The sequence below is a fragment of the Ascaphus truei genome, chromosome 13, assembly GCF_040206685.1.
Source record: "Ascaphus truei isolate aAscTru1 chromosome 13, aAscTru1.hap1, whole genome shotgun sequence".
In the NCBI taxonomy this organism is placed as follows: domain Eukaryota; kingdom Metazoa; phylum Chordata; class Amphibia; order Anura; family Ascaphidae; genus Ascaphus; species Ascaphus truei.
The window spans coordinates 3,524,375-3,538,559 of NC_134495.1; the positions used below are offsets into that span (position 1 = coordinate 3,524,375).

Below are 14,185 nucleotides of genomic sequence, written 5' to 3' on the forward strand. Positions count from 1 at the left end.
TATACACATACACACCCAGAGAGGTAATACCGGTATACACATACACGCCCAGAGAGGTAATACCGGTATACACATACACGCCCAGAGAGGTAATACCGGTATACACATACACGCCCAGAGAGGTAATACCGGTATACACATACACGCCCAGAGAGGTAATACCGGTATACACATACACGCCCAGAGAGGTAATACCGGTATACACATACACACCCAGAGAGGTAATACCGGTATACACATACACGCCCAGAGAGGTAATAACGGTTCCACTCTCACTGCCATGCGCGCACGGCACTATTATAGAACTACTGATTAACCTCAGCCAACTATAACTGGCGCACAGCGCAGGAAGCGCACCCGCTATAGAACAGCCCTAAGTCCCGCTGCTTTGCACAGCAAATCTATTCTCTGAAAAGTCATCAATATAATAGAAATGTTGAGAATATATATAACTCATAATCACCCGCAGGTTGTGGCTGGGAGCAGTCACTCGTTCCTGCAGGTTGTGGCTGGGAGCAGTCACTCGTTCCTGCAGGTTTTGGCTGGGAGCAGTCACTCGTTCCTGCAGGTTGTGGCTGGGAGCAGTCACTCGTTCCTGCAGGTTTTGGCTGGGAGCAGTCACTCGTTCCTGCAGGTTTTGGCTGGGAGCAGTCACTCGTTCCTGCAGGTTTTGGCTGTGAGCAGTCACTCGTTCCTGCAGGTTGTGGCTGGGAGCAGTCACTCGTTCCTGCAGGTTGTGGCTGGGAGCAGTCACTTGTTCCTGCAGGTTGTGGCTGGGAGCAGTCACTCGTTCCCGCAGGTTTTGGCTGGGAGCAGTCACTCGTTCCTGCATGTGTGGCTGGGAGCAGTCACTCGTTCCTGCAGGTTGTGGCTGGGAGCAGTCACTCGTTCCTGCAGGTTGTGGCTGGGAGCAGTCACTCGTTCCTGCAGGTTGTGGCTGGGAGCAGTCACTCATTCCTGCAGGTTTTGGCTGGGAGCAGTCACTCGTTCCTGCAGGTTTTGGCTGGGAGCAGTCACTCGTTCCTGCAGGTTTTGGCTGTGAGCAGTCACTCGTTCCTGCAGGTTGTGGCTGGGAGCAGTCACTCGTTCCTGCAGGTTGTGGCTGGGAGCAGTCACTTGTTCCTGCAGGTTGTGGCTGGGAGCAGTCACTCGTTCCCGCAGGTTTTGGCTGGGAGCAGTCACTCGTTCCTGCATGTGTGGCTGGGAGCAGTCACTCGTTCCTGCAGGTTGTGGCTGGGAGCAGTCACTCGTTCCTGCATGTGTTGGCTGGGAGCAGCCACTACTTCCTGCAGGTTGTGGCTGGGAGCAGTCACTCTTTCCTGCAGGTTTTGCTGGGAGCAGTCACTCGTTCCTGCAGGTTGTGGCTGGGAGCAGTCACTCGTTCCTGCAGGTTGTGGCTGGGAGCAGTCACTCGTTCCTGCAGGTTGTGGCTGGGAGCAGTCACTCGTTCCTGCAGGTTGTGGCTGGGAGCAGTCACTCGTTCCTGCAGGTTTTGGCTGTGAGCAGTCACTCGTTCCTGCAGGTTGTGGCTGGGAGCAGTCACTCGTTCCTGCAGGTTTTGGCTGGGAGCAGTCACTCGTTCCTGCAGGTTTTGGCTGTGAGCAGTCACTCGTTCCTGCAGGTTGTGGCTGGGAGCAGTCACTCGTTCCTGCAGGTTGTGGCTGGGAGCAGTCACTCGTTCCTGCAGGTTGTGGCTGGGAGCAGTCACTCGTTCCCGCAGGTTTTGGCTGGGAGCAGTCACTCGTTCCTGCAGGTTTTGGCTGGGAGCAGTCACTCGTTCCTGCAGGTTTTGGCTGGGAGCAGTCACTCGTTCCCGCAGGTTTTGGCTGGGAGCAGTCACTCGTTCCTGCAGGTTTTGGCTGTGAGCAGTCACTCGTTCCTGCAGGTTGTGGCTGGGAGCAGTCACTCGTTCCTGCAGGTTGTGGCTGGGAGCAGTCACTCGTTCCTGCAGGTTGTGGCTGGGAGCAGTCACTCGTTCCTGCAGGTTGTGGCTGGGAGCAGTCACTCGTTCCTGCAGGTTGTGGCTGGGAGCAGTCACTCGTTCCTGCAGGTTGTGGCTGGGAGCAGTCACTCGTTCCTGCAGGTTTTGGCTGGGAGCAGTCACTCGTTCCTGCAGGTTTTGGCTGGGAGCAGTCACTTATTCCTGCAGGTTTTGGCTGGGAGCAGTCACTCATTCCTGCAGGTTTTGGCGGGGAGCAGTCACTCGTTCCTGCAGGTTTTGGCTGGGAGCAGTCACTCATTCCTGCAGGTTGTGGCTGGGAGCAGTCACTCGTTCCTCCAGGTTGTGGCTGGGAGAAGTCACTCGTTCCTGCAGGTTGTGGCTGGGAGCAGTCACTCGTTCCTGCAGGTTGTGGCTGGGAGCAGTCACTCGTTCCTGCATGTGTTGGCTGGGAGCAGCCACTCGTTCCTGCAGGTTGTGGCTGGGAGCAGTCACTCGTTCCTGCAGGTTGTGGCTGGGAGAAGTCACTCGTTCCTGCAGGTTGTGGCTGGGAGCAGTCACTCATTCCTGCAGGTTGTGGCTGGGAGCAGTCACTCGTTCCTGCAGGTTGTGGCTGGGAGAAGTCACTCGTTCCTGCAGGTTGTGGCTGGGAGCAGTCACTCGTTCCTGCAGGTTGTGGCTGGGAGCAGTCACTCGTTCCTGCATGTGTTGGCTGGGAGCAGCCACTCGTTCCTGCAGGTTGTGGCTGGGAGCAGTCACTCGTTCCTGCAGGTTGTGGCTGGGAGCAGTCACTCGTTCCTGCAGGTTGTGGCTGGGAGCAGTCACTCGTTCCTGCAGGTTGTGGCTGGGAGCAGTCACTCGTTCCTGCATGTGTTGGCTGGGAGCAGCCACTAGTTCCTGCAGGTTGTGGCTGGGAGCAGTCACTCGTTCCTGCAGGTTGTGGCTGGGAGCAGTCACTCGTTCCTGCAGGTTTTGGCTGGGAGCAGTCACTCGTTCCAGCAGGTTTTGGCTGGGAGCAGTCACTCGTTCCTGCAGGTTGTGGCTGGGAGCAGTCACTCGTTCCTGCAGGTTGTGGCTGGGAGCAGTCACTCGTTCCTGCAGGTTGTGGCTGGGAGCAGTCACTCGTTCCTGCAGGTTGTGGCTGGGAGCAGTCACTCGTTCCTGCATGTGTTGGCTGGGAGCAGCCACTAGTTCCTGCAGGTTGTGGCTGGGAGCAGTCACTCGTTCCTGCAGGTTGTGGCTGGGAGCAGTCACTCGTTCCTGCAGGTTTTGGCTGGGAGCAGTCACTCGTTCCTGCAGGTTTTGGCTGGGAGCAGTCACTCGTTCCAGCAGGTTTTGGCTGGGAGCAGTCACTCGTTCCTGCAGGTTGTGGCTGGGAGCAGTCACTCGTTCCTGCAGGTTTTGGCTGGGAGCAGTCACTCGTTCCTGCAGGCCTTGGCTGGGAGCAGTCACTCGTTCCTGCAGGTTGTGGCTGGGAGCAGTCACTCGTTCCTGCAGGTTGTGGCTGGGAGCAGTCACTCGTTCCTGCAGGTTGTGGCTGGGAGCAGTCACTCGTTCCTGCAGGTTGTGGCTGGGAGCAGTCACTCGTTCCTGCAGGTTGTGGCTGGGAGCAGTCACTCGTTCCTGCAGGTTGTGGCTGGGAGCAGTCACTCGTTCCTGCAGGTTGTGGCTGGGAGCATTCACTCGTTCCTGCAGGTTGTGGCTGGGAGCAGTCACTCGTTCCTGCAGGTGGTGGCTGGGAGCAGTCACTCGTTCCTGCAGGTGGTGGCTGGGAGCAGTCACTCGTTCCTGCAGGTGGTGGCTGGGAGCAGTCACTCGTTCCTGCAGGTGGTGGCTGGGAGCAGTCACTCGTTCCTACAGGTTGTCGCTGGGAGCAGTCACTCGTTCCTGCAGGCTTTGGCTGGGAGCAGTCACTCGTTCCTGCAGGTTGTGACTGGGAGCAGTCACTCGTTCCTGCAGGCTTTGGCTGGGAGCAGTCACTCGTTCCTGCAGGCTTTGGCTGGGAGCAGTCACTCGTTCCTGCAGGTTGTGGCTGGGAGCAGTCACTCGTTCCTGCAGGCTTTGGCTGGGAGCAGTCACTCACTCGTTCATCAGAGGGAGGGGAACTAAAAGCTTAATATTGACAAGTTGTGTTGTGTATTGTCGCTCATTTTTATAGTCGGTAGCAGGGCGGGTTCCCCATTAGGCTTTAGCTTGGAGCAGGGATGCGCAAACTCTTTTCTCTGCGCCCCCCTTCTCACCTCCCACCCCCTACTCGGCTCCGGCGTATACAGAGGCCTCGCCCGATCTCCGGCATTTAATTGAAATGCCTTTGGGGAAGCGCGGGGCCCCTGTAACTGCCCCCCCAGAACATTTCGCACCCCCCCAGTTTGAGCACCTCTGGCTTAGAGCAGCTACTGTTTGTGTGATTGTGTAATTGTGTGATTGTGTGAGTGTGTGTGGCGTGTTTGTGTGATTGTGTGTGATTGAGTATTTGTGTGATTGTGTGATTGTGTGATTGAGTGTTTGTGTGATTGTGTAATTGTGTGATTGTGTGAGTGTGTGTGGCGTGTTTGTGTGATTGTGTGAGTGTGTTTGTGTGATTGTGTGAGTGTGTGTGATTGTGTGTTTGTGCTTGTGTGATTGTGTGATTGTGTGTGATTGTGTGTGATTGAGTGTTTGTGTGATTGTGTGTGTGAGTGTGTGAGTGTGTGAGTGTGTGATTGAGTGATTGTGTGATTGTGTGATTGTGTGATTATGTGATTGAGTGTTTGTGTGTTTGTGTGATTGTGTGATTGTGTGATTGTGTGTTTGTGTGTTTGTGTGAGTGTGTGAGTGTGTGATTGTGTGTTTGTGTGATTGTGTGATTGTGTGCGGCGTGGGCCCTTTTCCGTAATAGCCCCTATCCTGTAGCAGCACGTCGTCATGACAGCGCGGCACTGTACGACGAGGAGGAGAGCCGCTCCCCAGCCCACATGTGACAGAAAGGTAAGTGCGCCAGTGGTCAGCAGCGGTCTGTAATCGCACTACCGGTCCATCCGCTAAATGGGGCACGCTGGCAGCCATGTGATCACTGCTTATGTGGTCACATGACTAGCGAATGCATTTGACAATTTTGCCCACCTCTAAAGTGTATACAGTTAGGTCCGGAAATAACTGGACACTGATACAAGTTTTGTTATTTCGGCTGTGTACCAAAATAAATTCAAGTTACAGTTAAATAATGAATATGGGGTTAAAGTGCAGTCTATGAATGGGGCTGTCTGGGAGCTCAAAAGGTGTGACCCTTAATGTTAATAATCCATGCAGAGGTGATCATACAGGGGACATCATATGATGGAGATATAAGTACTCAGATTCAACAGTACATGAAGAACATGTTGATCCCTTGGGGAAGGTGTAATCCATTCACCTCTCCTTAGGGAATTCCTTAAGACATGTACTCACTGTTAATCAAATTAAAGTACAGTATATCAGCTTTAATTTGAGGGTATTCACATCCACATTGGAGGAAGGGTTTAGGAATTACATCTCTTTAATATGTAGCCCCCTCTTTTTCAAGGGACCAAAAGTAATTGGACAATTGACTCAAAAGCTGTTTCATGGACAGGTGTGGGCTATTCCTTCATTATTTCATCACCAATTAAGAAGGTAAAAGGTCTGGAGTTGTTTCCAGGTGTGGCATTCACATTTGGAAGCTGTTGCTGTGAACCCACAACATGCAGTCAAAGGAGCTCTCAATGCAAGTTAAACAGGGCATCCTTAGGCTGCAAAAAAAAAAGAAAATCCATCAGAGAGATAGCAGGAAGATTAGGAGCGGCCAAATCAACAGTTTGGTACATTCTGGGGGAAAAAGAACGCACTGGTGAGCTCTGCAACACAAAAAGGCCTGGGCGTCCATGGAAGACAACAGTGGTTGATGATCATAGGATCCTTTCCATGGTAAAGAAAACCCCTTCACAACATCCAGCCAAGTGAAGAAAACTCTCCAGGAGGTAGGCATATCATTATCCAAGTCTACCATAAAGAGAAGACTTCACGAGAGCAAATACAGAGGGTTCACCACAAGGTGCAAACCATTCATAAGCCTCGAGAATAGAAAGGCCAGATTAGACTTTGCCAAACAATATCTAAAAAGACAGCCAAGTTCTGGAACAGCATTCTTTGGACAGATGAAACTAAGATCAACCTGTACTAGAATGATGTGAAGAAAAAAGTATGGAGATGGCTTGGAACGGCTCATGATCCGAAGCATACTACATCATCTGTAAAATACGATGGAGGCAGTGTGATGGCATGGGCATGCATGGCTTACAATGGCACTGGGTCACTAGTGTTTATTGATGATGTGACAGAAGACAGAAGCAGCCAGATGAATTCTGAAGTGTATAGGGATATATTGTCTGCTCAGATTCAGCCAAATTCAGCGAAGTTGATTGGACGGCGCTTCACTTTACAGATGGACAATGACCCAAAACATACTGCGAAAGCAACCCAGGAATTTTTTAAGGCAAAGAAGTGGAATATTCTGCAAGGGCCGAGTCAATCACCTGATCTCAATCCGATCGAGCATGCATTTCACTTGCTGCAGACAAAACTTAAGGCAGAAAGACCCACGAACAAACAACAACTGAAGATAGCTGCAGTAAAGGCCTGGCAAAACATCACAAAGGAGGAAACCCAGCGTTTGGTGATGTCCATGCGTTCCAGACTTCAAGCAGTCATTGCCTGCAAAGGATTCCCGACAAAGTATTAAAAATGAACATTTTATTTATGATTATGTTAATTTGTCCAATTACATTTGAGCCCCAGAAATAAGGGGACTGTGTATAAAAATGGTTGCAATTCCTAAACGTTTCATACAATATTTTTGTTCAACCCCTTGAATTAAAGCTGAAAGTCTGCACTTCTATTGCATCTCAGTTGTTTCATTTCAAATCCATTGTGGTGGCGGACAGAGCCAATATCATGAAAATTGTGTCCAATTATTTCCGGACCTAACTGTACGTTCCATTACCCAGGAAACACTTCGCCGAGCCTCAAAGCGTTAATAATGTCGCCAAATGAATGCGCTTCCAGCGAGCTATCGCCAGGCAGTGAGCGCAACACCGTGTGTGCGTCCTACTTCTAATCTCAGCATTAACTCCTGCAGCGCCTCAATGACAGAGCGTACGCCATGTTTTGTACATCTCATCTCACGATTGTAAATGCCGGAGGTCCGTGGGCACCCTGGTATCGCCGGACCTCCGGCACTGGGAAGATAATCGGGTGCCGGTACTCAATTTCAGCACTTGTGAAATGCAGAGGGCCCCGATAATCTCCCCCACCGAGGCCACGCATCGCTGACAGCAGTGAAGTGGTTAATGTGTGCTTCGTATAGACCTTGTCCGACTCCCCTAATTCAGGGGGGGGGGGGGTTATACCATATTCCATGGGCGCTCAACTCCAGACCTCAAGCCCTCCAACAGGTCAGGTTTACAGGATATCCCAGCTTCAGCACAGCTGGCCACCTCTGCTGAAGCAGGGACTGATTGAACCTGGCCTGTTTTTGAGGACTGGAGTTGAACACCCCTGCCTTATTCTGCTCTGCCAGCGCTGCCAGGACCTACTTTACCCAACACACACTTTAATGGGGATACAGAAGCAGGACTGGGACCCCTGGAGATGGGTAGCAGGTATGTCCCCCCCCCTGGGATCCCTGAAGCTGGGTAGCAGGTATGTCCCCTCCCCCCCCCCTCCCTGGGACCCCTGGAGTTTGGTAGCAGGTATGTCCCCTCCCCCCCTCCCTGGGACCCCTGGAGTTGGGTAGCAGGTATGTCCCCCCCTCCCTGGGACCACTGGAGATGGGTAGCAGGTATGTCCCCCCCCCCTCCCTGGGACCCCTGGAGTTGGGTAGCAGGTATGTCCCCTCCCCCTCCTCCCTGGGACCCCTGGAGTTGGGTAGCAGGTATGTCCCCCCCCCCTCCCTGGGACCCCTGGAGTTGGGTAGCAGGTATGTCCCCTCCCCCTCCTCCCTGGGACCCCTGGAGTTGGGTAGCAGGTATGTCCCCCCCCTCTCCATGGGACCCCCGGAGATGGGTAGCAGGTATGTCCCCTCCTCCCTGGGACCCCTGGAGTTGGGTAGCAGGTATGTCCCCCCCCCCCTGGGACCCCTGGAGTTGGGTAGCAGGTATGTCCCTCCCCCCTCCCTGGGACCCCTGGAGATGGATAGCAGGTATGTCCCCCCCCCCTCCCTGGGACCCCTGGAGATGGGTAGCAGGTATGTCCCCCCCCTGGGATCCCTGGAGCTGGGTAGCAGGTATGTCCCCTCCACCCCCCTCCCTGGGACCCCTGGAGATGGGTAGCAGGTATGTCCCCTCCCCCCCCTCCCTGGGACCCCTGGAGTTTGGTAGCAGGTATGTCCCCTCCCCCCCTCCCTGGGACCCCTGGAGTTGGGTAGCAGGTATGTCCCCCCCCTCCCTGGGACCCCTGGAGATGGGTAGCAGGTATGTCCCCTCCCCCCCCTCCCTGGGACCCCTGGAGTTGGGTAGCAGGTATGTCCCCTCCCCCTCCTCCCTGGGACCCCTGGAGTTGGGAACAGGTATGTCCCCCCCCCTCCCTGGGACCCCTGGAGTTGGGTAGCAGGTATGTCCCCTCCCCCTCCTCCCTGGGACCCCTGGAGTTGGGTAGCAGGTATGTCCCCCCCCCCTCCATGGGACCCCCGGAGATGGGTAGCAGGTATGTCCCCTCCTCCCCCTCCCTGGGACCCCTGGAGTTGGGTAGCAGGTATGTCCCCCCCCTCCATGGGACCCTTGGAGTTGGGTAGCAGGTATGTCCCCCCCCCTCCCTGGGACCCCTGGAGATGGATAGCAGGTATGTCACCTCCCCCCCCTCCCTGGGACCCCTGGAGCTGGGTAGCAGGTATGTCCCCCACCCCTCCCTGGGACCCCTGGAGTTGGGTAGCAGGTATTTCCCCCCCTCCCTGGGACCCCTGGAGATGGGTAGCAGGTATGTCCCCTCCCCCCCCTCCCTGGGACCCCTGGAGTTGGGTAGCAGGTATGTCCCCTCCCCCCCCTCCCTGGGACCCCTGGAGTTGGATAGCAGGTATGTCCCCTCCCCCCCCCTCCCTGGGACCCGTGGAGATGGGTAGCAGGTATGTGTCCCCCCCCCTCCCTGGGACCCCTGGAGTTGGGTAGCAGGTATTTCGCCCCCTCCCTGGGACCCCTGGAGATGGGTAGCAGGTATGTCCCCTCCCCCCTCCCTGGGACCCCTGGAGTTGGGTAGCAGGTATGTCCCCTCCCCCCCTCCCTGGGACCCCTGGAGTTGGGTAGCAGGTATGTCCCCCCCCTCCCTGGGATCCCTGGAGTTGGGTAGCAGGTATGTCCCCCCCCCCTCCCTGGGACCCCTGGAGATGGGTAGCAGGTATGTCCCCCCCCCCCTCCCTGGGACCCCTGGAGATGGGTAGCAGGTATGTCCCTCCCCCCCTCCCTGGGACCCCTGGAGATGGGTAGCAGGTATGTTCCCCCCCCCCTCCCTGGGACCCCTGGAGATGGGTAGCAGGTATGTTCCCCCCCCCTCCCTGGGACCCCTGGAGATGGGTAGCAGGTATGTTCCCCCCCCTCCCTGGGACCCCTGGAGATGGGTAGCAGGTATGTCCCCCCCCCCTCCCTGGGACCCCTGGAGATGGATAGCAGGTATGTCGTCCCCCCTCCCTGGGACCCCTGGAGATGGGTAGCAGGTATGTCCCCCCCCCTCCCTGGGACCCCTGGAGATGGGTAGCAGGTATGTCCCTCCCCCCCTCCCTGGGACCCCTGGAGATGGGTAGCAGGTATGTTCCCCCCCCCTCCCTGGGACCCCTGGAGATGGGTAGCAGGTATGTTCCCCCCCCCTCCCTGGGACCCCTGGAGATGGGTAGCAGGTATGTCCCCCCCCCTCCCTGGGACCCCTGGAGATGGATAGCAGGTATGTCGTCCCCCCTCCCTGGGACCCCTGGAGATGGGTAGCAGGTATGTCCCCCCCCTCCCTGGGACCCCTGGAGATGGGTAGCAGGTATGTCCCTCCCCCCCCTCCCTGGGACCCCTGGAGATGGATAGCAGGTATGTCGTCCCCCCTCCCTGGGACCCCTGGAGATGGGTAGCAGGTATGCCCCCCCCCTCCCTGGGACCCCTGGAGTTGGGTAGCAGGTATGTCCCCCCCCCTCCCTGGGACCCCTGGAGATGGATAGCAGGTATGTCGTCCCCCCTCCCTGGGACCCCTGGAGATGGGTAGCAGGTATGTCCCCCCCCTCCCTGGGACCCCTGGAGTTGGGTAGCAGGTATGTTCCTCCCCCCTCCCTGGGACCTCTGGTGTTGGGTAGCAGGTATGTCCCGTCCCCCCCCCCCCCTCCCTGGGACCCCTGGCAGTGCAGAGAGGGTGTTAGTGGCGCTACATGACAGGCGCTGGGACCCATGGGAGCTGTGCTGTGCCTGGTATAAAGGCTGCAGCGCTTCCTGCACACAGCGCAGTCCCAGTAATACTCAGAGCGCAGCGCATAGCCTCTCTCCCCCCCTCACAGGGCGCTATCCCGGGTGCCCGCAGCGCAGCGCTCACTCTCCCCTCTCACAGGGCGCTATCCCGGGTGCCCGCAGCGCCTCTCCCCTCTCACAGGGCGCTATCCCGGGTGCCGGCAGCGCCTCTCCCCTCTCACAGGGCGCTATCCCGGGTGCCCGCAGCGCCTCTCCCCTCTCACAGGGCGCTATCCCGGGTGCCCGCAGCGCCTCTCCCCGGGCTTTGCACTGAGCGGCGCTGCGATGGGATTCTCACAGTCTCGGTCAGCGGTGACTCGGGAACTCGTGGATAAGACTGGATGTAAGTATCACCCAGTGAGGCAAAGGTACAGCGCCGAGACTCCTGTCATAGTGAGGGACAGGTAAAGGTACAGCACCGAGACTCCTGTCAATGAGGGACACAGGCAAAGGTACAGCACCGAGACTCCTGTCAGTGAGGGACACAGGTAAAGGTACAGCACCGAGACTCCTGTCAGTGAGGGACAGGTAAAGGTACAGCACTGAGACTCCTGTCAGTGAGGGACAGGTAAAGGTACAGCACCGAGACTCCTGTCAGTGAGGGACACAGGCAAAGGTACAGCACCGAGACTCCTGTCAGTGAGGGACAGGTAAAGGTACAGCACTGAGACTCCTGTCAGTGAGGGACAGGTAAAGGTACAGCACTGAGACTCCTGTCAGTGAGGGACACAGGCAAAGGTACAGCACCGAGACTCCTGTCAGTGAGGGACAGGTAAAGGTACAGCACCGAGACTCCTGTCAGTGAGGGACACAGGCAAAGGTACAGCACCGAGACTCCTGTCATAGTGAGGGACAGGTAAAGGTACAGCACCGAGACTCCTGTCAGTGAGGGACAGGTAAAGGTACAGCACCGAGACTCCTGTCAGTGAGGGACACAGGCAAAGGTACAGCACCGAGACTCCTGTCATAGTGAGGGACAGGTAAAGGTACAGCACCGAGACTCCTGTCATAGTGAGAGACACAGGCAAAGGTACAGCACCGAGACTCCTGTCATAGTGAGGGACAGGTAAAGGTACAGCACCGAGACTCCTGTCATAGTGAGGGACAGGTAAAGGTACAGCACCGAGACTCCTGTCATAGTGAGGGACACAGGCAAAGGTACAGCACCGAGACTCCTGTCATAGTGAGGGACAGGTAAAGGTACAGCACCGAGACTCCTGTCATAGTGAGGGACAGGTAAAGGTACAGCACCGAGACTCCTGTCAGTGAGGGACACAGGCAAAGGTACAGCACCGAGACTCCTGTCATAGTGAGGGACAGGTAAAGGTACAGCACCGAGACTCCTGTCAGTGAGGGACACAGGCAAAGGTACAGCACCGAGACTCCTGTCAGTGAGGGACAGGTAAAGGTACAGCACCGAGACTCCTGTCATAGTGAGGGACAGGTAAAGGTACAGCACCGAGACTCCTGTCAGTGAGGGACACAGGCAAAGGTACAGCACCGAGACTCCTGTCAGTGAGGGACAGGTACTAAAGTTGCATTATTTGGGCTGCTCTGCGGGTTATGTTACAGGAGATTGGGCCATACAGCGATACATGACGTGGCTGTATACTGTATATACTGTATATATTGTAACTGATTGTGCGGTGATATTACTGATATTACTGATATTAATGATATTAATGATATGAATGACAGGTGCGGCACTTGTGACTTACTCTTTGGTGCCGGTTTTATCCGGCTCCCGTGTGCGTGTTATTTTGGGAGCGGTTCTCTGTAATTAGGGATTACAGCGCTCACGCTGTAATGGGATGTGTTCCGCGTCTGCGCCTTTTTATCTCCCTATAGTAGAAAGCCGCAGCCAGTGGATTTATTGTTATTTTTAGCCGCGGTTTCTCTTTAGAAAACTTCATTATCCGTTTATAAATCTCTATTTTACGGTTTCTTAGGCTGCGGCCAGGCAGGGAGAGGCGTGCTGGCGCTCATGCGCTGCGCCCTGCTTGGCCGGGCGATTCGTGGGGGCGCGCGCTCGCCTGGGGGCGCGGCCTCGACATCACGGAGCTGGTTTGCTCTCATTGGGCGAACCGCTCACGTGACGCGCTTGCTAGCGGCAAATTCAAATTTGCTTGCTCTGAGCGCCGAGCGGGCGATTGCTCACGCTGGCCACACACATTGCCGCAATGGGTTTCATGGCGGCCAGCGTGAGTGCGCCCGCCTGCTCAGCGCCACCCTGGACGCGGCCTCAGAATTCCCGAGCGACGCGGGGCACTTTAAGCTCAGACTGCGCAGAGGAGCGCGCGCGATCACAATGCCTTAAGGCAGGGGTGCGCAAAGTGGGGGGCGTAAGGTTTTTCTTGGGGGCGCGGCGGCTGTAGAGGCCCCGCGCTCTTCCCCGCGGCATTTAAATGATGTGCTGGGGGATCGCGTGAGGCCCCCGCAGTGTCTCCTACCTTGCCTGGCAATGCGGCGTCAAATGATGCCACGGGTCACATGACGTCACGTGATCCCGCGTGTTATTTGATGCCGGATTTTTGGTTGGGGGGGGGGGGGCGCAAGAAGAGGGACTGGCAGGCAGGGGGGCGCAGCGCACAAAGTTTGCGCACACCTGCCTTACGGCAATGATCGCGGCCCTAGCCCGCACATGCGCCAGCACGAAGGTTCCACGGTGTGACGCCCAGGTCACGTGAGAGGTTCACCCAATGAGGGCGAACCAGCTCCGTGATGTCACACGCCCCCTGACACGCCTCCCCGTCGCGTCTTCCCTGGCCACAAATGGCTGCGGGTGACATCACGCGCACGGACGCGAGCGCGCGGTCACCATGGACCCAGCCTAACGTTACGTTGGGTGCTACATATTTATCCTGTATTGTGTTTAACTACAGGAGTTAGGTTACCCATAGAAGATATAATCTGAATGTATAGACCGCAGCTTCACAGCAGCCACTAAAATGATGTCGGGTGCAAAGTTACAGCCACAAAAACACCAAATGAGAACAATTGTCGGTGATTAAAGCAGTGTGTCTCTCACTGAGTGCAGCGGGAGGGAGTCCTGCCTGGCACTGAGTGTAGCAGGAGGGAGTCCTGCCTGGCACTGAGTGTAGCAGGAGGGAGTCCTGCCTGGCACTGAGTGTAGCAGGAGGGAGTCCTGCCTGGCACTGAGTGTAGCAGGAGGGAGTCCTGCCTGGCACTGAGTGTAACCGGGGGGAGTCCTGCCTGGCACTGAGTGTAGCAGGAGGGAGTCCTGCCTGGCACTGAGTGTAACCGGGGGGAGTCCTGCCTGGCACTGAGTGCAGCCGGAGGGAGTCCTGCCTGGCACTGAGTGTAGCAGGAGGGAGTCCTGCCTGGCACTGAGTGTAACCGGGGGGAGTCCTGCCTGGCACTGAGTGCAGCCGGAGGGAGTCCTGCCTGGCACTGAGTGTAGCAGGAGGGAGTCCTGCCTGGCACTGAGTGTAACCGGGGGGAGTCCTGCCTGGCACTGAGTGTAGCAGGAGGGAGTCCTGCCTGGCACTGAGTGCAGCCGGAGGATTCCTGCCTGGCACTGAGTGTAGCAGGAGGGAGTCCTGCCTGGCACTGAGTGTAACCGGGGGGAGTCCTGCCTGGCACTGAGTGTAGCCGGAGGGAGTCCTGTCTGGCACTGAGTGTAGCCGGAGGGAGTCCTGCCTGGCACTGAGTGTAGCAGGAGGGAGTCCTGCCTGGCACTGAGTGTAGCCGGAGGGAGTCCTGCCTGGCACTGAGTGTAACCGGGGGGAGTCCTGCCTGGCACTGAGTGTAGCAGGAGGGAGTC

The 14,185-nt window shown here is 56.6% G+C and overlaps 1 protein-coding gene across 1 annotated transcript in view; it reads left to right on the forward strand.

Moving 5' to 3' along the window:
* Window positions 1-10,409: 10,409 nt before the first annotated feature.
* TESC (tescalcin) overlaps window positions 10,410-14,185 on the forward strand; it is a 56,096-nt gene continuing 52,320 nt past the window's right edge. The window contains exon 1 of the mRNA XM_075568108.1: window positions 10,410-10,744. Coding sequence (XP_075424223.1) covers window positions 10,687-10,744 — 58 coding nt within the window. The 5' untranslated portion in view covers window positions 10,410-10,686. The remainder of the gene's footprint in view (window positions 10,745-14,185) is intronic.